The following is a 20,080-nucleotide window of genomic DNA, read 5'->3' as shown; positions in this document are numbered from 1 at the left end:
GAGTCCAACTATATCTAGCCGGAGCCGCTCAACCTTGCGCACCAGCTCAGGCTCCTTCCCTGCCAGAGAGGTGACATTCCACGTCCCTAGAGCTCCTGCAGGTGGTGAGCCCACAGGAAGGGCCATGATAATCAAATCCCAGCACGGCTTTTATCCAAGGTCAAAGATTTTCCTGATGTAATTTAGGTGATCAGTTGATGAGGTGGGGAAAGAAGAAAAGAGTACACACAAGAAAAAGAATGAAGAGAAAGGAGACAAGGACCCACCAGATGGGAAGGAACAGGATCAGCTGAAAAACCAGCCAGCTGCTGCACTTGGAAGGAAACAAACAATCATCAGGAGCACCTAGAAAAAGTCGCAGTTCTGCTCCCACTGGATGGTTTTACCTCCCAGGTCCTCTCTGTTCAAAAAATTTAATCTGGATTTGAGAATCCCATTTCATAATGGCGGATCTCGAAATCCGGCTTACTTTTATCCTGGTTGTTCAAAGCATAATAGGACTGGATCACTCTGATCCAGAATCCTGTTTTTCAGGAAATCTGGATTTCCAGCATGTAGAGCAGTGTGTGCTGCACCAACCTCTGGCTTTCTGTCAGAATGAGGGACGGACGGGACGCGTAGAGAGGGATGAAATCGTTCTGACAGGTTCTCCTCTGGTCATGCAGTGATGGGTAACAGGAAAGGTGAATATTTTGTTTGTTATTGGATTTGTCTGTATTTCATGGGGACATGATAAAGTTGCTTTTTTATGGTTTTATTTTACTGTGCTGAAAGGCTTATAGGCAGCCTGTCCCTGGTTTCCTTTATCCCTGTAACGGTTCAACGAGTCAGGTGTAAAATACAAATATAAAATACATCTGCGCCGCATTAAAAGTACTATTTGATTGGCTGTTATGTTTTACTGAAGTTTTAATCCTGCCCTCTGTTGGGATCAGGATAATCCTGGTTTCTTGGATCAAAGTGATCCGGATCCTACTCTATCGTTTTGAACAACCCAAACTGAAGATTTTATCCAGATAACAACCAGGATTGGATTATATGATCCAAGCAACAACCCATTTTCAAGATGACCGACATCCTGTAACGTGTCCAATATCCGATAACCGAAATCCGATCAGTGACTCCATGACGACGGCTTCGTTCCAGCTTTAATTTTAATACAATTTTCTCAAAAACAACAAATTTAGTTCCAACAGTAAACATGATTATCATCAGAAAACAAAGATCTGTAAACGGAGGATCCCGGTTCTGGTCCCAGACCTGGACCCCCTCAGACCAGCTGGTTCTGCGTGGTCCTGAGGACCAGTGGGACCTCTTTGTCTCCGGTTCCCAGTAGAGGAATCATCCTCTCCGTGAACTCCGAGGCGGCGTTGAAGCTATAAATCTCTGAGCCTGACTTGACGTTGTAGAAGGACACCTGTCCCTCCTCCAGGTCCAAGAAGATGCCCACCTGTCTCAGCTTGGGATGGTGACCCTTCACCTGCAGGACACAGACAGACGTCCTGTCAGAGCTTCAGCTTCACTGTCGTATCTACAGAAGCCGCTTCACAACAAGGCCGCGACTTAAAAACAGCTGCAGGAAAGTCTGGGAACCCTGTAGAATGAGCTGGATTTCTGCAGGATTACCTCAGAACCTGGTCCTAAACTAAAACCATCATCATCAGCCAATCAGAGTCAGCCAGTCAGTCAGCCAATCAGCCAGTCAGAGTCAGCCAGTAAGAGTCAGCCAATCAGAGTCAGCCAGTCAGTCAGCCAATCAGCCAGTCAGAGTCAGCCAGTAAGAGTCAGCCAATCAGAGTCAGCCAGTCAGTCAGCCAATCAGCCAGTCAGAGTCAGCCAGTCAGTCAGCCAATCAGCCAGTCAGTCAGCCAATCAGTCAGTCAGCCAGCCAATTAGCCAGTCAGAGTCAGCCAGTCAGTCAGCCAATCAGCCAGTCAGTCAGCCAGCCAATCAGCCAGTCAAAGTCAGCCAGTAAGAGTCAGCCAATCAGAGAGCCAATCAGCCAGTCAGAGTCAGCCAGTCAGTCAGCCAGTCAGAGTCAGCCAGTAAGAGTCAGGCAATCAGAGTCAGCCAATCAGCCAGTCAGTCAGCCAATCAGCCAGTCAATCAGCCAGTCAGAGTCAGCCAATCAGAGTCAGCCAGTCAGTCAGCCAATCAGCCAGTCAGAGTCAGCCAGTCAGTCAGCCAATCAGCCAGTCAGTCAGCCAGCCAATCAGCCAGTCAGAGTCAGCCAGTAAGAGTCAGGCAATCAGAGTCAGCCAATCAGCCAGTCAGAGCCAGCCAGTAGGAGTCAGCCAATCAGAATGCACCAAGTGAACCTGGAGAAACCTGGTCTAAATGTTCTTCCATTTTTAACTCACCCTGGTTGATGGACAGTCCGGTGACCTACTGGGTTTTGCTCTGGGAATAAAGTCCAGGTGTACTGGCCCAGTGCTGACTATGAAATCCTGCCATAACATTACAACGGTGTGTCTTCCCAGTAAATACACAACATACAAGCAGAAGTCCAGTTTGGACCAGACCACCTGGGCCGGGTCTCCCCTCCTGTCTGAAACTGGCTCGACTTGTCGGGTTCTGACTCCTGATGGGAAACGTTGTCATGCTTCAGCTATGACATTCTGTTTCTCTCTTTCTTTATGTTCCCTATGTTTGTTATTTTTCTATTTACTGACAAACTGAGATCATTCCTGTCACTGTTTAGGTCTGGATTTGGTTCGGAGCTTTTATTCTGGCGGCAGCGGACGCAGCTTCCTGTTTTGGGGTAAAGATGGCGGACCTTGGTCAGAGGAGGGGCGGTGAGCGCTCGCAGCTGCTGGCCGCTCCACCAGATGGCGTAGTACCCATTGGACGGACTCATGTCGAAGAGGCCCTTCCTCTGGGCCGACTCGCCCACCACGCCCAGCTTCCAGTCCTTGTTCTCCCCCACAAACACCTGCAAGACAGAGAGCAGGGCGCAACGTCAGGAAAACCACAGCAGCCTGACCAGCATCCCTCTGGTCCTGGTTCTGACCTCCCAGTAGTGGCGTCCGGAGCTGAACCCCTCCTTGGCGAGGACGCAGGACCAGACGTCGAATCTTTGCTGGCTGTTCCGGAAGAACTGCAGCTTCTCCCCCCTCTTCACCTGCTTCCGGTCCTCGGACAGGATCAGGAAGGGGTACGCCGTCACCGGGTTCAGCGTCACGTCCTCTGGAAGCAACCAGACCGGGACCAGATCAGAATAAACCAGTCGCTAGTTCTGGTCTAACATGAATTAATACTGAAGCTCACCCATGTAGACCCGAGCCTTCTTGTGTCCTACAACAGAACCAGAAAGATTTTACAGAACTCAGAGGAGCCAAAAACTCAACAATTCTGTTTGCACCGACGGTCCGTACCTGAGACCTGTTTGATCCTCTTCATGTCTGAGGAGACAGAAAACCTGAGTCAGTCTTTATGTCAACTTCCTGTTACACGGTTCTCTAACCAGCCAATCACACGGCAGCATCTAGGCATGTAGAGTAAAAGTTCAAACTGAGCATTGTGACGAGGGGGAAGGGGATTGAAGAGACTCTGAACGTGGTGTGGTTGTTGGTCTGAGTGTTCACTGGGATTTTCACCCACAACCACCTCCAGGGTTAACTACGGTGGCTGAGAAGCACAAAACACATTTCATAAAAAACACGTTCAGAAAGTCAAACACGTTTACGGAGTTACCGAGAGAACAAGGAACAAGACAGAGAGGGGCCGGCTTTAAGACAGGAAGTGATGCGGCGATGACATCATCCTGTAGTTCAAACCTATAGATATAAACGCGTAGATGCCGCATTCGGGCTTGTCAGGCACGTCAACACGGCCGCCATCTTGGGCCGGGGTTTCAGACCCGGTCAGACTGTGTGTGTGAAACCAAAATGCCAGATTTTTGTGCTGCATACGAATGTTCCTGTGAAAGAAACCAAGAAACAAGGGATAATATTTCACTAGTAAGAAGTGGTTTTATTTTATTTAACTGTTTAAACTTTTTTCTTAAGCCAACATAAATGAAACCGGCTTATGTCAGAACAAGAACATAAAAAAGTGTTTTGTTAGTAAGACGATGATTACAGGAAGATGGTTTAAGTGGCAATCAGCCTCTTCATATAATTGTGTTAAGTAGGTCATTTAAACATTATCTATTAAGTCGGTTTCATGGCGCTAACAGGAACTTTAACTTTGACCTGTAGCTACAGAAGAACTGAGAACTGAGAGATGTTCAGATGGATGTTTTGTATGTTTCCAGCAGATAAATGTAGGAGGCAGCATGGGTAGCAGCACTCAGGAGGAGAGACTTTGTACCGAAGGACCGTTCAGCCGTCTGCAGCCTCATTTTAACCCAGAGGACTTTAACAGGACCGGACAGTCCACTGGTTTAAAGGAAGGAGCGATACCAAACCGATTAAAAATGGTATGAAAATTCAGCAAGTTATGGTGATTTTAATCTTTGATAGACCTCTGTCTCTGTTGGCTAATGCAGGAAGTAGAGGCAGCCCAAGATGGCAGCCGCGTTGACGCATCGTTCCAATGGACAGCAGCGTCAGAGGCAATCTACGTGTATATATCTACGGTATATATATATCTATGGTGTATATATCTATGGTGTATATATAGCTATGGTGTGTATATATCTATGGTGTATATATGTCTATGGTTTATATATCTATGGTGTATATATATCTATGGTGTATATATCTATGATTTAGATATCTATGTGTATATATATCTACGGTGTATATATCTACGTGTATATATCTATGGTGTATATAGCTATGATTTAGATATCTATGTGTATATATATCTACGGTGTATATATCTACGTGTATATATCTATGGTGTATATAGCTATGGTGTGTATATATCTATGGTTTAGATATCTATGATGTATATATAGCTATGGTGTGTATATATCTATGGTGTATATATGTCTATGGTTTATATATCTACGGTGTATATATCTATGGTTTATATATCTATGGTGTATATATCTACGGTATATATATATCTATGGTGTATATATAGCTATGGTGTGTACATATCTATGGTGTATATATGTCTATGGTTTATATATCTATGGTGTATATATATCTATGATTTAGATATCTATGGTTTATATATCTATGGTGTATATATCTACGGTATATATATATCTATGGTGTATATATAGCTATGGTGTGTACATATCTATGGTGTATATATGTCTATGGTTTATATATCTATGGTGTATATATATCTATGATTTAGATATCTATGGTTTATATATCTATGGTGTATATATATCTACGGTGTATATATCTACGTGTATATATCTATGGTGTATATAGCTATGGTGTGTATATATCTATGGTTTAGATATCTATGGTGTATATATATCTACGGTGTATATATCTACGTGTATATATCTATGGTGTATATATGTCTATGGTTTATATATCTATGGTGTATATATATCTACGGTGTATATATCTACGTGTATATATCTATGGTGTATATAGCTATGGTGTGTATATATCTATGGTTTAGATATCTATGGTGTATATATATCTACGGTGTATATATCTACGTGTATATATCTATGGTGTATATATAGCTATGGTGTGTATATATCTATGGTGTATATATGTCTATGGTTTATATATCTATGGTGTATATATATCTATGGTGTATATATGTCTATGGTGTATATATCTATGATTTAGATATCTATGGTTTATATATCTATGGTGTATATATATCTACTTTATATATATATACTGTATATATATCATACTTTCTAGAATGCGCCGCTAGGTGGCAGCAGCAATTGTAGTAGCTCTGTTTTTAACTTGTGATTTTTTTTGCAATATAGCCGTCTTTTTTAAGACATCAGCTGTCAATCTGTGTCTGTTCGGGTAGATTTTTTCGCGCTGGTCAGAGGCTGTGCTATACGGGAGATTTTTCTGAATATTTTTTCTTTTTTGCAAGACTTGTTATTGTGAGTCTCCATGGCAACGAGACTTGTTTACCATCGGGATCAACTGATAAAACTCTCCAAACTCAAGATTATCAGTGAAACAACACTTCAAATCACAACGGAGTTGAAAAGAAAGAGAAGAGGATGCAGGGCAGGAGCGAGGCAGAGAGAAAAACGGTGGCGATTCAAACCGTTTCTTCCAACGGTTGTTATGGGAAACGTGAGATCGCTAGTTAACAAAATTGATGAACTTCAGGTGCTAACCAGGGGTCTCATTTATAACCGTTGCGTACGCACAAAATGGGGCCTGAAACTGGCGTACGCCTCTTTTCACGCAAAGGTTGTGATTTATAAAAAACAAACTTGACGTGAAAATGTGCGGTCTTTCACGGCAGCTCTGACCCATGCGTACGCTGGTTTTGGAGGCTGGGGGAATTGGCGACACAGATGGAGAGGTGGGGAATTAACAACACACTGCATCCAGAGTCCTCTTGTGGCAGCGTGGGGTCCTGTCACCATGTCTCAAATTAATTTTGCGCTCTGGCTGTATGACCGCAGATGTGATTTCGGCTCACTGGTCAGCGTGCATGACTTCAACCCGGCAAGAGTTCATAACCGGTCTCCGCTGTCTATGCGTCCTGCTACACTCTTCCACATCCAGTTTCCCTATATTGCAGGAGAACAGGCCGACATTAAAAGGCAATTTGCAGCAATGTCCGGTTTTCCTAATGTAATCGGCGCAATTGACTGCACTCATATTGCTATAAGGGCCCCATATGTCGATGAATTCATGTATGTCAATAGGAAGCATGTGCATACTATCAGTGTTCAAGTCATATGTCAATCCAACATGATGTTGACAAATGTAGTTGCACGATGGCCTGGCTCTACACATGACTCTTACATCCTAGCGCAAAGCAGTGTAGAGAAGAGACTGCAGGCAGGCGCTGTACGTGATGGCTGGCTTCTTGGTAAGACAATAACTTTATATTGACAACCAGCTTAGCCAGATGCAGACCACTGATGCACTGTTTCATTGAAATGCAGGGGACAGTGGCTACCCCCTCCGGCGCTGGCTCCTGACCCCCTTCCCAAACCCCCAGAGCGCAGAGGAGATCCTGTTCAATACCGCTCACTCCCGTGCGCGCTCAACTGTAGAGCGCGCCATCGGCCTTTTAAAATGCCGGTGGCGGTGTCTGGATGCGTCAGGGGGTAGATTATTGTACCATCCCCAAAAGGTGCGCAGGATCGTGAGGGCGTGTGGCGTGCTGCACAACCTGGCACTGAGGCACGGCATCCAACTACCTCCTGGCCTCCCCCCTCCTCGGAATGCCGACCCTCACCCACAGCCCCCTCCCAGACACAGGGAGTTCCAACACGGGACACGGCTCCGTGAGGAGGTCATGCAGCGATTAAGCAGACAATAAGGTTCACTTTTTCACAAGCTCTTTTAATGTGTTTGGAATGTCGAACATAATGTCACACAAATTATGCAGCGTTGTTCTGATTTCCTTCAGTTCATTGATGGTTTCTTTTTGATCTCGCCATGGTCCGCTCTGTCCCGCTCACAGAGTTAACTGAGGTAACTATGTGTTGCCACTCACGACACTTACTCTTATTTGTCACGCCACTACTGTGGCTACCAAACAAAATAATTTTTCGACTCTCCACCTCACTCACTAATGCATCGATTTCTGCCTCTGTGAAGTTGCGTTTTTTGGTTCGCTTCCCTGCGGTTGCCGTTGTTCATGGATCACAACATGGATCAGCTGGCTCATTTTAATACACGCTGAGGTACTTTGCATTGACCATTTATGGTGGAAAGTGGATGTGTAGTGGGCGGAACATGAGCCAAATTCACCTGCGCAAACTTCAAGGACGAGTGTGATTTATAAAGGGGAAATTGCTTGCACCTGTGCGTACGCACGGTTTTATAAATCAGAATATTTTATGGCGTACGCCAACTTCCGGTTTTGGGCGTAAGTACACTTTTAGTAAGAATCCTACGCACAGTTTTATAAATGAGACCCCAGGTCTCTTAAAGAATACAGAGAGTGCAGTATTATTTGCTTCACCGAGACATGGCTGCATGAACACATCCCAGACTGTAATGCGTCTGTACACGGCTTCAGGACGGTCCGTGCAGACCGCAATAAACAACTCAGCGGGAAGCTGAAGGGAGGTGGAATTGCGGTGCTGGTAAACCAGCGCTGGTGTCATCCTGAACATGTCACTGTTAAAGAGAAGATCTGCAAAAGAGACATTGAACTGCTAGCTGTGAGTCTCCGCCCGTATTATTTACCCAGAGAGTTCACATGCGTTATTCTGGTAGCGGTATATATATTACCTGGTACCGCTCCAGACGCAGCCTGTGATGTCATTAACTCTGTAGTGGCCAGGCTTCAAACACAACATCCAAACGCATTTGTGGCGATCTCTGGAGATTTTAACAACATCTCCCTCTCTGCAACTCTACCAACTTTCCAACAGTTTGTCAGCTGCTCCACCAGAGAAAACAAAACGTTGGACTTATTTTATGCAAATATTAAAAATGCATACAGCTCCTTTGCCCTGCCACCTTTAGGAAGATCAGACCATAACCTAGTTCTTCTCTCCTCCTCCTACAAGCCCATCGTTCAGCAACAACCAGTCATTAGAAAAGCTATTAGAACCTGGTCTAATGAAGCTGAAGATGCTCTGAGAGGATGCTTCGAGGCTACAGACTGGAACGTCCTATGTGAACCTCATGGAGATGACATCAATGCCTTGACTGAGTGTGTGACAGATTATATTAACTTCTGTGTGGACAGCACCGTTCCAACAAGAACAGTGAGGTGCTTCCCCAATAACAAACCCTGGATCACCAGTGACCTGAAAAAGCTGCTGAACATCAAAAAGAAAGCTTTTAGGGATGGAGACAGGGAGTTATTGAAGTCCACACAAAAACAACTTAAAACACAAATGAAGAAGTGCAAGGAGGACTACAGGAAGAAGTTGGAAAGTAAGCTTCAGAAAAACAATGTGAGGGATGTGTGGTCAGGAATGAAGAAGATCACTGGCTTCGGGATAAAGGAGGATCAGACTGATGGAGGTCTGGACAGAGCGAATGAACTGAACATGTTCTTCAATAGGTTTAGCTCACCTCCTGCTTCAACCCCAACTAGCCACACACCCTCCATGAGCCCACAGCTTTCCTGTCACACCTCCACTCTGTCACCCTGCAGCTCAGTCAAGGACCTGGACACAACCTCATCTCCCTCCACATCAGGACTTCCTGAAACCTCCTCTGTCTCCACCTCCACTCTGTCTGTCTCCTGTAACCAAGTCATGCAACAACTGGTGAAACTGAACCAGAACAAGGCTGCAGGTCCAGATGGTGTCAGTCCCAGAGTTCTCAAGACCTGCTCAAAACAGCTATGTCCGATTCTCCAGCACCTGTTCAACACCAGCCTGAGCCAGAGAAGAATCCCGGTGCTGTGGAAAACATCCTGCCTTGTTCCAGTGCCTAAAAAACCACAACCAGCTGAACCAAAAGACTACAGACCAGTCGCCCTGACATCTCACGTCATGAAAGTCCTGGAGAGACTCTTACTGGCTCACCTCAGCAAGCAGGTGAAGACCTTTCAGGACCCATTACAGTTTGCATACCGTAATGGGCTTGGGGTTGAAGATGCCATCATATACCTGCTTCAGAGAGCCCACTCTCATCTGGACCAGTCAGGCAGCACTTTGAGGGTCATGTTCTTTGATTTCTCAAGTGCTTTTAATACGATTCAGCCTGCTCTGCTGTGTGAGAAGCTGCAGAAATTCCAGGTGGATCCCTCCACAACCACCTGGATTTACGACTACCTCACAAACAGACCACAGTTTGTGAGACTGAAAGGTTGTGTGTCTGAGATGGTGGTCAGCTGCACTGGAACACCACAAGGGACTGTACTTTCACCATTTCTATTCACGCTGTACACCTCAGACTTCCAGTACAACTCTGAGTTCTGTCATCTGCAGAAATACTCTGATGACTCAGCAGTTGTTGGGTGTATCAGTGATGGACAAGAAGCAGAGTACAGAGAACTGGTCGGTCAGTTTGTGAAATGGTGCGGTGACAATCATCTCATCTTGAATACCAAGAAAACAAAGGAGATGATTGTTGACTTCAGGAGGAACAAGAACACACATAGAAGTGTTTCCATCATGGGAGAGGAGGTGGAGGTGGTGGAGGAATACAAGTACCTTGGAGTTCAGCTGGACAACAGACTTGAGTGGAAAAGCAACACTGAGTACATTTACAAGAAAGGTCAGAGCAGACTCTACTTCTTAAGGAAGCTGAGATCTTTTAACGTCTGCACCAAAATGTTGCAAATGTTCTACAGGTCTGTTGTTGAAAGTGCAATCAGCTTTGCAGCAATCTGCTGGGGCAGCGGCATCAGAACCAGAGACTTGAAAAGAATTAACAAACTGATCAAGAAAGCCGGTTCTGTGCTTGGAGTAACTCTGGAGCCGCTGGAGGTGATCATCAAAAAAAGAATTCTGTACAAGCTGACGAAGATAATGGAAGATCCTTCACACCCTCTACACAACGCCGTGACGAAACAACAGAGTGTGTTCAGTGGGAGGCTTGTTCAAGTCCGATGCAAGACAGAGAGATACAGAAGATCCTTCCTTCCAGCAGCTATCAGGCTGAAGAACAAAGCCCTTAATTAATTAATGTGATTGTTTTACTAAAAAATTACTACTACTACAATATTGAATTTCCCTTTGGGATTAATAAAGTATTTTTCATTTCATTTCATTTCATTTCATATCTATGGTGTATATATTTCTACCGTGTATATATATCTACGGTGTATATATATATATATGGTTTATATATCTATGGTGTATATATCTACGGTTTATATATCCACGGTGTATATATCTACAAAACTCAAGTCCAGTGAAGTTGGGAAAGTGTGTTAATTGCAAATAAAAATTGATTCAAGTAAATTGCAAATTCTTGTCAACCCATATTTAAATGAATGCACAGCAAAGACAACATATTTATTGTCTTCACTCATAAACTTTATTGTTTTGGGAGAAAATCATCAACTCTATAATTTGATGACAGCAACACGTGCCAAAATAGTTGGGACAGGTGTCAATAACTACTCAGAAAGTGGATGAATGGAAATCAAACAACTATTTGCAGGTGAACAGATGAATTAGCAACAGGTGAGAGTCGTTACTGGGTATAAAAAAGGGAGACCCGAACAAGCTAAGTCATTCACATGCAAGGATGGGGCGAGGTTCACCTCTTTGTGAACAACTACGTGAGCAAATTGTTGAACAGTTTAAAAACAACATTCCTCAAAGTACAATTGCAAGGAATTTAGGGATATCATCATCTACAGTCCATAATATTGTGAAAAGGTTCAGGGAATCTGGAGGAATCACTGTGCGTAAAAGGCATGGCCGTAAACCATTATTGAATGCCCGTGACCTCCGAGCCCTCAAGCTGTACTGCATTAAGAACCGACATCAATGTGTAAAGGACATCACCACATGGGCTCAGGAACACTTTGGAAAACCACTGTCAGTCAATACAGTTCGACGCCATATCCGTAAGTGTGGGTTAAAACTTTATGTTGCAAAGCGTAAGCCATTCATCAACAACATCCAGAAACGCCGCAGGGTTCTCTGGGCCCGAGCCCATCTAAAATGGACTGATACAAAGTGGAAAAGTGTTCTGTGGTCTGATGAGTCAGTTTTCCAAATTGTGTTTGGAAATTGTGGACGTCGTGTCCTCCGGTCCAAAGAAGAACAGAACCACCCAGACTGTTACGCACGCAAAGTGCAAAAGCCAGCATCTGTGATGGTATGGGGGTGCATGAGTGGCCAAGGAATGGGTAACCTGCACATCTGTGAAGGCACCATTAATGCAGAAACGTACATTCAGGTTTTGGAACAAAGTATGTTGTCATCCAAACAGAAACTTTACCATGGGCGCCCTTGCTTATTCCAGCAGGATAATGCCAAGCCACACACTGCGCGTCTCACCACAGCGTGGCTTCGTAGTAAGAGGGTGCGGGTGCTTGACTGGCCTGCCTGCAGTCCTGACCTGTCCCCCATTGAAAATGTGTGGCGCATTATGAAGCGCAGAATAAGACAAAGGAGACCCCGGACTGTTGAACAGCTGAAGCTGTACATAAAGCAAGAATGGGAAAGGATTCCACTATCAACGATTCAACAACTAGTCTCCTCACTTCCTAAACGTTTATTGAGTGTTATTAAAAGGAAAGGTGATGTAACACAATGGTGAAGAAGCCCCTTTCCCAACTACTTTGGCACTTGTTGCAATTATATAATTCTAAGTTTATCATTATTTGCTTATGAAAATAAAGTTTATGAGTTTGAACATGAATAATCTTGTCTTTGTGGTGTATTCATTTAAATATGGGTTAGAAAAGGTTTGCAAGTCATTCTATTCTAATTTTACTGACATTTTAAACTTTTTCCCAACTTCACTGAAATTGAGTTTTGTACAGTGTATATATATATATATGGTTTATATATCTATGGTGTATATATCTACGGTGTATATATATCTATGGTGTATATATTTCTACCGTGTATATATATCTACGGTGTATATATATCTACAGTATATATATATATCTATGGTGTTTATATATCTATGGTGTATATATCTATGGTTTATATATCCACGGTGTATATATCTATGGTGTATATATCTACGGTTTATATATCCACGGTGTATATATCTACGGTGTATATATATATATGGTTTATATATCTATGGTGTATATATCTACGATGTATATATCTATGGTGTATATATCTACGGTTTATATATCTACGGTGTGTATATATATATCTATGGTGTATATATATCTACAGTGTATATATATCTATGCTGTATATATACACCTATGGTGTGTATATATATCTACAGTGTATATATACCTATGGTGTATATATACCTATGGTGTATATATATCTACAGTGTATATATATCTATGGTGTAAATATACCTATGGTGTATATATATCTATGGTGTATATATATCTATGGTGTATATATATCTACAGTGTATATATATCTATGGTGTATATATATCTATGGTGTATATATACCTATGGTGTATATATATATCTACAGTGTGTATATATATCTACAGTGTATATATATCTATGGTGTATATATATATCTACAGTGTGTATATATATCTACAGTGTATATATATCTATGGTGTATATATATCTATGGTGTATATATACCTATGGTGTATATATATATCTATGGTGTATATATATCTATGGTGTATATATATATCTACAGTGTGTACATATCTACAGTGTATATATATCTATGGTGTATATATATCTATGGTGTATATATATATCTACAGTGTGTACATATCTACAGTGTATATATATCTATGGTGTATATATATCTATGGTGTATATATATATCTACAGTGTGTATATATATCTACAGTGTATATATATATATATATATATATCTATGGTTCAAACCAATGATTTGTAGTCCAGCTTCACAGGATGTCAGACAAGAACTGCTCAGAACCAGTTTCAGGAAGTTTGGATAACTGAACAATGTATTTGTGGAGTTGGTCCCAGTCCTGATCCTGATCCTGAATCCAGTGCTGGTCCTGGACCTGATCGCAGTCCCGATCCCTGTCCGGACCCAGATCCGGTTCCAGACCTAGATCCGGTTCCAGACCTAGACTTAATCCCAGTCCCAGACACAAACCTGATCCCAGTCCCAGACTTGCTCCCAGTCCGGACCCAGACCCAGTCCTAACATTGAACCCGGCTCACCTCTCAGAGACCACTGGCTCTTCCTCAGGTTGGCCGTGCTTCCTCTCAGACTGGCCATGCTCTCAGCCGCCATCAGGTCGCCGGACGAGACTGGAACAGACCACACAGAGACGACTCACAACCGGAACACACCTGAACACACACCTGTACGGAACACGGGACTCACAGGACCCTCTGGAATCTCTGGATCCTCTGGATTGGACCTCCCCCATCTGGATGTTGTCCATCTTCTCCTTCACCTCAGACAGACCGGTCTTCACCTCGTCCAGCTGGAAGTGAAGAGAGAACTCCGAGTCCTCGTCCACGTCGTCCTTCTGCTCCTCCTCCAGAGGAGCCGTGGCCTCCTCGAAACTCTGAGAGGAGGATGAGGAGGAGAGAACCTTAATCTTCTTCCCTTTCTCTTCATACAAAAACCATCAGTTCTGATCCCACCTGCAGGAAGGCGATGTGGTCCTGACTGCTGGCCTGGACCTCTAGCGTGGCCCTCCTGTCCATCAGCTGGCTAAGCTCCGCCTCCAGACGGTTCACAAGCCCTCCCCCTTTTGACATCACGGCATCCAGCTGGTTCTGGATCCTACCAACCACCTGAGACCGGATCCTGTCCAACGAGGCGGACACTGTGTCCAGCAGGTGCTCCACCTCGCCCTGTTCCCGGTCTGCGTAGTTCTGGAATGAATCAGAAGAAGAAGAAGAAAATATTTATTTATCCCAAAGGGAAATGACAGCGTTGTTGTTGTTTTTCAAAGAATTAATAAATAATAATTCATTAACAGCCATAAAGTCTAATTTCAGAGGCTGAAATCTGGCTGGAGGTAGAGACAGAGGACGTCTCAGGAGACAGACAAGCTAGACCCTCAGGACTTCAGACCTCCAGGAGTCCAGCTGGGAAAAAAACAGGAAACCAACCAACCTTCAAGGTGTCCAGCTTCATCTTCAGGTTGCCCACATGGGCCTCCTTCTCCCTGATCCGGTTCAGGATCTCCTGCTCCGTCCTCGCCACCTGTTTCTGAACACACAGGTGGACATGAAGGAGGACACAGCAGTGACTCAGTCAGACTCAGGACCAGTTTCTGTCTCTACCTGTTTTCCGAGTCTCTCGGTCTGGACGGAGACAGTTTTATGGGTACGGTGTTCCTCCAGGACACAGATGGCACAGATGCAGCGCTGACATGTCCTGCAGTAAACCTGGACACATGAACACATCAGGGTTGGACTAGGAGGACCGTCCTGAGGGACAAATCAATAAACCTGATCAATCCGTGAACTGGTGATGGGCTTGCTCTTGCCTCCAGCAGGCGGTGGTGTATGGAGCAGGTGCGGCCCCTGAGGGCCTCCTGGGGGTCCATGAGCGGGTGTTTGGAGTAGAAGGGTGTGGTGTGATGCGGCTGCACGTGCTCAGTGCAGTATGAGGCGGTGCAGGTGAGGCAGGAGCTGACAGCGGGCTGCTTCACACCTGTGCACACGTCACACCACACCACGTCCCCCTCCGTCTTCCCCACCGCTGGCGCCGTCAGGAACGGGTTGGTACTCCTGCCGTCCCCCATGGTGGACGCGGCGTCCGCCGCCTGGAACCCGGTCTGCGGCGTGAAGCCGGCGGCGCCGTAACGCATCAGTTTGTACTTATCTGCGATGAGGGCGAAGACTTTGTTGATGCTGAGCTGAGGACGCTCGTCAAACTCCCGCTTGCAGAGAGGACAGGTGCAGACCGGACTGGACGCCCAGTACCCCCCGATGCAGCCCTGAGGACACAGGACATGTTGGACAGGACATGTTGGACACAGGACATGTTGGACATGACACGTTGGACACAGGACACGGACAGGACATGTTAGACAGGACATGTTGGACACAGGACACGGACAGGACATGTTGGACAGGACCTCGGGTTTGCTGCTGGACGAGCTTACCTGGCAGAAGTTGTGTCCACAGGGAGTGGAGACCGGGTCGGAGAACAGGTCCAGACAGATGGAGCAGGTCAGCTCCTGTTCCGAGAACAGTTCTGGTGCCTCGGCCATCATCCTGCAGATGGACAGAGGACAGATGTCACCGACCGGACCCGAATCCAGACTAGCCCCAGACTGAGACCAGGTCCAGAACAGTACCAGAGCAAAATCCGACTCAGACCAGAACCAGATAAAAAACAGAAACCCAGAAACCACCCTGACACCCAGACCAAGACCAGGACCCAGAATGTCACCCAGACATGGACCCAGACCCAAACCTAGACCTGCACCAGAACCAGTCTCTGACCTGGGCCAAGATGCAGACTAGCCCCGCACTGAAAACAGACCAAGACCTAGACCAGACCCTGACTGAGACCTAGCCCAGACACAGATCAGACCCAGACCAGAGGCAGACTGGGACCTGGACCAGAGCCTGACAGTGACTCCATTTTGGAGCCCATCCTGTCTGAACTGCTGGACTTTGGTTCTGGAGGAAAAGAAAAAATGTTTTGGTTTCCTGTTTTCTTTTAGATGAACAGGAAGTTCTGACTGGAGACCAGGAACCGAGACCCGGATCAATGGTTCTAATCAGTTTCTTCCCTCGATGGAAGAAAATAATTTAATGCAAAAACTTCACAAGAAGAAGAAAAGTGTCAGAGGAGAACCTGTTCCCTGATTTGACTTCATCATCCTCTTCATCATCACCATCACCTAAGGGTCTCCACCTAATATCAATAATTTCGATAATATCAATAATATCGATAGTATCGATCAGTGTGATGATGTGGATACTTCGGTGTGAGGCTGGAAAAGTGCGAGCATGTTCAGAAATAAGGAGGTGAAGGGTATTCGGGTCACATCTGACGCCTACAGCTGAGATAAAACCTTGTTCATTCATCAGTGAGAAATTAAGCCCACAGATTAGTTCCGTCACGTTAACGCGTACGTGTTGACAAACATGTATCGATGATTTATTTATCAGATCAATACCAGATCTCAGAGTATGGATCAGCCCTCACCCATGTTTCATTAATTTATTTTCATCTGTCTGCCGCGTTATAACAGAGGAGATTTATCCACCAGCTAACTTCCAGGCTGGAAACCAGATAAATCCAGTTCCATCAACATGATATAAAAGCCATTAAATGTCCCTGAAGACCAGCATCGACCTCCTACAGCGAACTCAGACGGATCTTCCAGCCCCGCATTTACCTTCCTCCCTGTAAATGGAACAGCTGATTAATGTAAAAAACAACTGTATATGGAGAAATGATGACACCTGCATCCTGCCGGCCCACCTTCAGGGTCCCCCTGACCGGCTGACCAGCCCGCCTTCAGGGTCCCCCTGACCGGTCCACCTTCAGGATCCCCCTGACTTGTCCACCTTCAGGGTCCCCCTGGCCGGCTGACCGACCTGCCTGCAGGATCTCCTCACAATGCTTTTAGTGGTGGAGGCGCCATGTTAGAAACTAAACATGCCTGATGCCGAAGACCACATCAGGTCCTCGCAACTCAGGTTCTTGGAGAGAAAACTGGAGGGTTGGTGCTGTAGTGGTTCCCTGTCCAAGACCACTACCCACACCACCACAGCCCTGCTGTCTGGCCTGAAGACTTGCAGGGACATACCTTTCACTTCCTGTCCCCAGATTCTGGAACATTCTCCCCAGTCCAAACCCTGGTCCAGACCCTGATCCAAACACTGAATCAGACCCTGGTCCAGATCCTGGTCCTGACTGTCTGGAACCCTGCTCTGAACCTCAAACCCGTCCAGGTGTTTGTTCGTTTTTATAACTTGACAAACATTTTCTGTAATTTGGTAAAAAACCAGTTTGACTTGCAGGAGCAGGAATACTAAAAATCCAGAACAGGTAAACAGGTAAACAGGTAAACAGGTGAACAGGTGAACTAAGCTTGGACCTCTCAGTGACCCAGAATCCACCTGAACTAGAATCCCAGACCAGACACAGAGAGTCCAGCAGGTGGACCTGATGAGATCTAGAACACTGATCCTGATCTGAATCCCATCACACTTTCAGGGTCTGGGATAGAACCTGGCTCAAGTTCTGGTTCCTGTCCAGGACCGTAGCAGGTGGTCCAGATCACAGGTGCTGAGCCAGAGCCAGCTGGTTCCGACCAACCCGGCCGGAGACGAGTCATTGTTAAGAATTAAAACTCACATTTTAACGTCCTGCAACACGGCCACGCGCCTCACCTGAGATCAGCTGGAGGTCCTTCTACTTAAACTGGATCCAAGCTCCAGATACACCAGTCGAACCAGAACCGGAACCGAAGCTAGAAGTCAGCTTCTGTCGCTGAGGAAGATGAAGAGCGTCCTGCCTTCCTCTCCGTCTCTTTCAAACCTGAAGGTCGGGTCCGTGACGTCATCAGCGGGCGAGGCCGACAGGTGCAGAAGCGCGAGGGGAGTGCGGGTGGAGACGGTTCTGATTCGGTTTCATGTGTTCTGATCAGTTGAGAGAAAAAACGTGTGTTTTCTAATGTGGTTTACATCAAATCTGAAGATAAAAGCAAATAAAAACAAGTAGAAGTTCATTCCTCATCTCCTGGACTCTTCTGGAAATAATTTGGTTATTTGTGTAGAATTTTAACTTTAAATGGTCTGATCAAATGCATCCCAACGTGTTTCTGAACAAAGCTGATAAATAAAAGGATTCTCCAGAACTAGAACCTTTAGAGAGGAATTCGGTTCTGCTTGGTTCTGGTGCCGTCTGGCCCTCCTGCTGCCTTGCTCCAGGGCGGCTGTATGACTGGACTACAGATCACGTGGAGATCTGGGAGTGACTCGAGTTTCAGCTCAGACGGAAGAACCGGAGGGACCACATTCCTGCTGCAGAACCGGTCTGAGCTGAACAGGGGCGGAGCTGGAGGGGGGACCAGGGTAGCGCCGGCCTACTCTGAAACCTGATTGGACGCCACAGGTGATTGACAGGAGGGCAGACACAGAGCCCAGACCCAGTATCAGCAGCCCACCGCCACCAGACAGTAGACCAGAACCGATCCCCCTACAAACACCAGGATCCGGTCTACCACCGCCACCAGACTGTGGACCAGAACCGATCCCCCTACTAACACCAAGATCCGGTCTACCACCGCCACCAGACAGTAGACCAGAACCGATCCCCCTACTAACACCAGGATCCGGTCTACCACCGCCACCAGACTGTGGACCAGAACCGATCCCCCTACAAACACCAGGATCCGGTCTACCACCGCCACCAGACTGTGGACCAGAACCGATCCCCCTACTAACACCAAGATCCGGTCTACCACCGCCACCAGACTGTGGACCAGAACCGATCCCCCTACTAACACCAGGATCCGGTCTACCACCGCCACCAGACAGTAGACCAGAACCGATCCCCCTACTAACACCAGGATCCGGTCTACCACCGCCACCAGACAGTAGACCAGAACCGATCGCCCTACTAACACCAGGATCCGGTCTACCACCGCCACCAGACTGTAGACCAGAACCGATCCCCCTACAAACACCAGGATCCGGTCTACCACCGCCACCAGACAGTAGACCAGAACCGATCGCCCTACTAACACCAGGATCCGGTCTACCACCGCCGCCAGACTGTAGACCAGAACCGATCCCCCTACTAACACCAGGATCCGGTCTACCACCGCCGCCAGACTGTAGACCAGAACCGATCCCCCTACAAACACCAGGATCCGGTCTACCACCGCCGCCAGACTGTAGACCAGAACCGATCCCCCTAGTAACACCAGGATCCGGTCTACCACCGCCACCAGACTGTAGACCAGAACCGATCCCCCTACTAACACCAGGATCCGGTCTACCACCGCCACCAGACAGTAGACCAGAACCGATCCCCCTACAAACACCAGGATCCGGTCTACCACCGCCACCAGACAGTAGACCAGAACCGATCCCCCTACTAACATGAGAACACAATCATTTCCTTTACTACTAGACTCCCTGATAAAGTCTGGACCCCCATTTATAAAGTCTGGCTGCAGCGCTGCGGACCACCGCAGTAGTTTTGGGTCAGAACCAGATTCAGCAGCAGGAAGCATAAAGAGGAAAATGTAATAACAGAAACGGATCTGTTGCTAATTATGAGACGTTCCGATAGGAACCACCACCAGGAACTTTATGGTTCCACCTAGAACATCATTCTGCTCAGTCCCAGGACCAAGCCGGCGTTATTTCTCCTGGCTCCATGACGTCATGTAGAACCTGGTTCACGGGAAGAGACCAGGCTGAAGGATGAAATCCAGATCTCCAGGAAGAACTGAACCACCTGCCTGATGTTTGTTATGGAGTTTAAAAAGAAGAGATGTGGATCCAG

General features: G+C 46.1%; 2 protein-coding genes across 3 annotated transcripts in view; one reads left to right on the top strand and one right to left on the bottom strand.

Annotated features, from left to right (window-relative positions):
• LOC121651305 overlaps positions 1-20,080 on the top strand; it is a 543,600-nt gene that overhangs the window by 483,313 nt on the left and 40,207 nt on the right. The window lies entirely within an intron of this gene.
• Positions 1,145-18,637, bottom strand: LOC121651367 (E3 ubiquitin-protein ligase TRIM58-like). The gene is made up of 14 exons (XM_042003525.1): positions 18,430-18,637; positions 17,956-18,204; positions 15,708-15,819; positions 15,087-15,539; positions 14,881-14,985; positions 14,711-14,806; positions 14,233-14,466; positions 13,967-14,153; positions 13,801-13,890; positions 3,375-3,401; positions 3,268-3,294; positions 3,011-3,186; positions 2,777-2,932; positions 1,145-1,480 (listed from the first exon to the last, which is right to left on the bottom strand). The coding sequence occupies exons 3-14, from the start codon at positions 15,816-15,818 to the stop codon at positions 1,271-1,273; spliced, it is 1,872 nt and encodes a 623-aa protein (XP_041859459.1). The 5' UTR covers position 15,819; positions 17,956-18,204; positions 18,430-18,637; the 3' UTR covers positions 1,145-1,270.

This window comes from Melanotaenia boesemani, chromosome 2 (assembly GCF_017639745.1).
Source record: "Melanotaenia boesemani isolate fMelBoe1 chromosome 2, fMelBoe1.pri, whole genome shotgun sequence".
Classification (NCBI taxonomy): Eukaryota; Metazoa; Chordata; class Actinopteri; order Atheriniformes; family Melanotaeniidae; genus Melanotaenia; species Melanotaenia boesemani.
The sequence above is the reverse complement of the archived record's forward strand: the minus strand, read 5'-3'. Positions and strand labels throughout refer to the sequence as shown.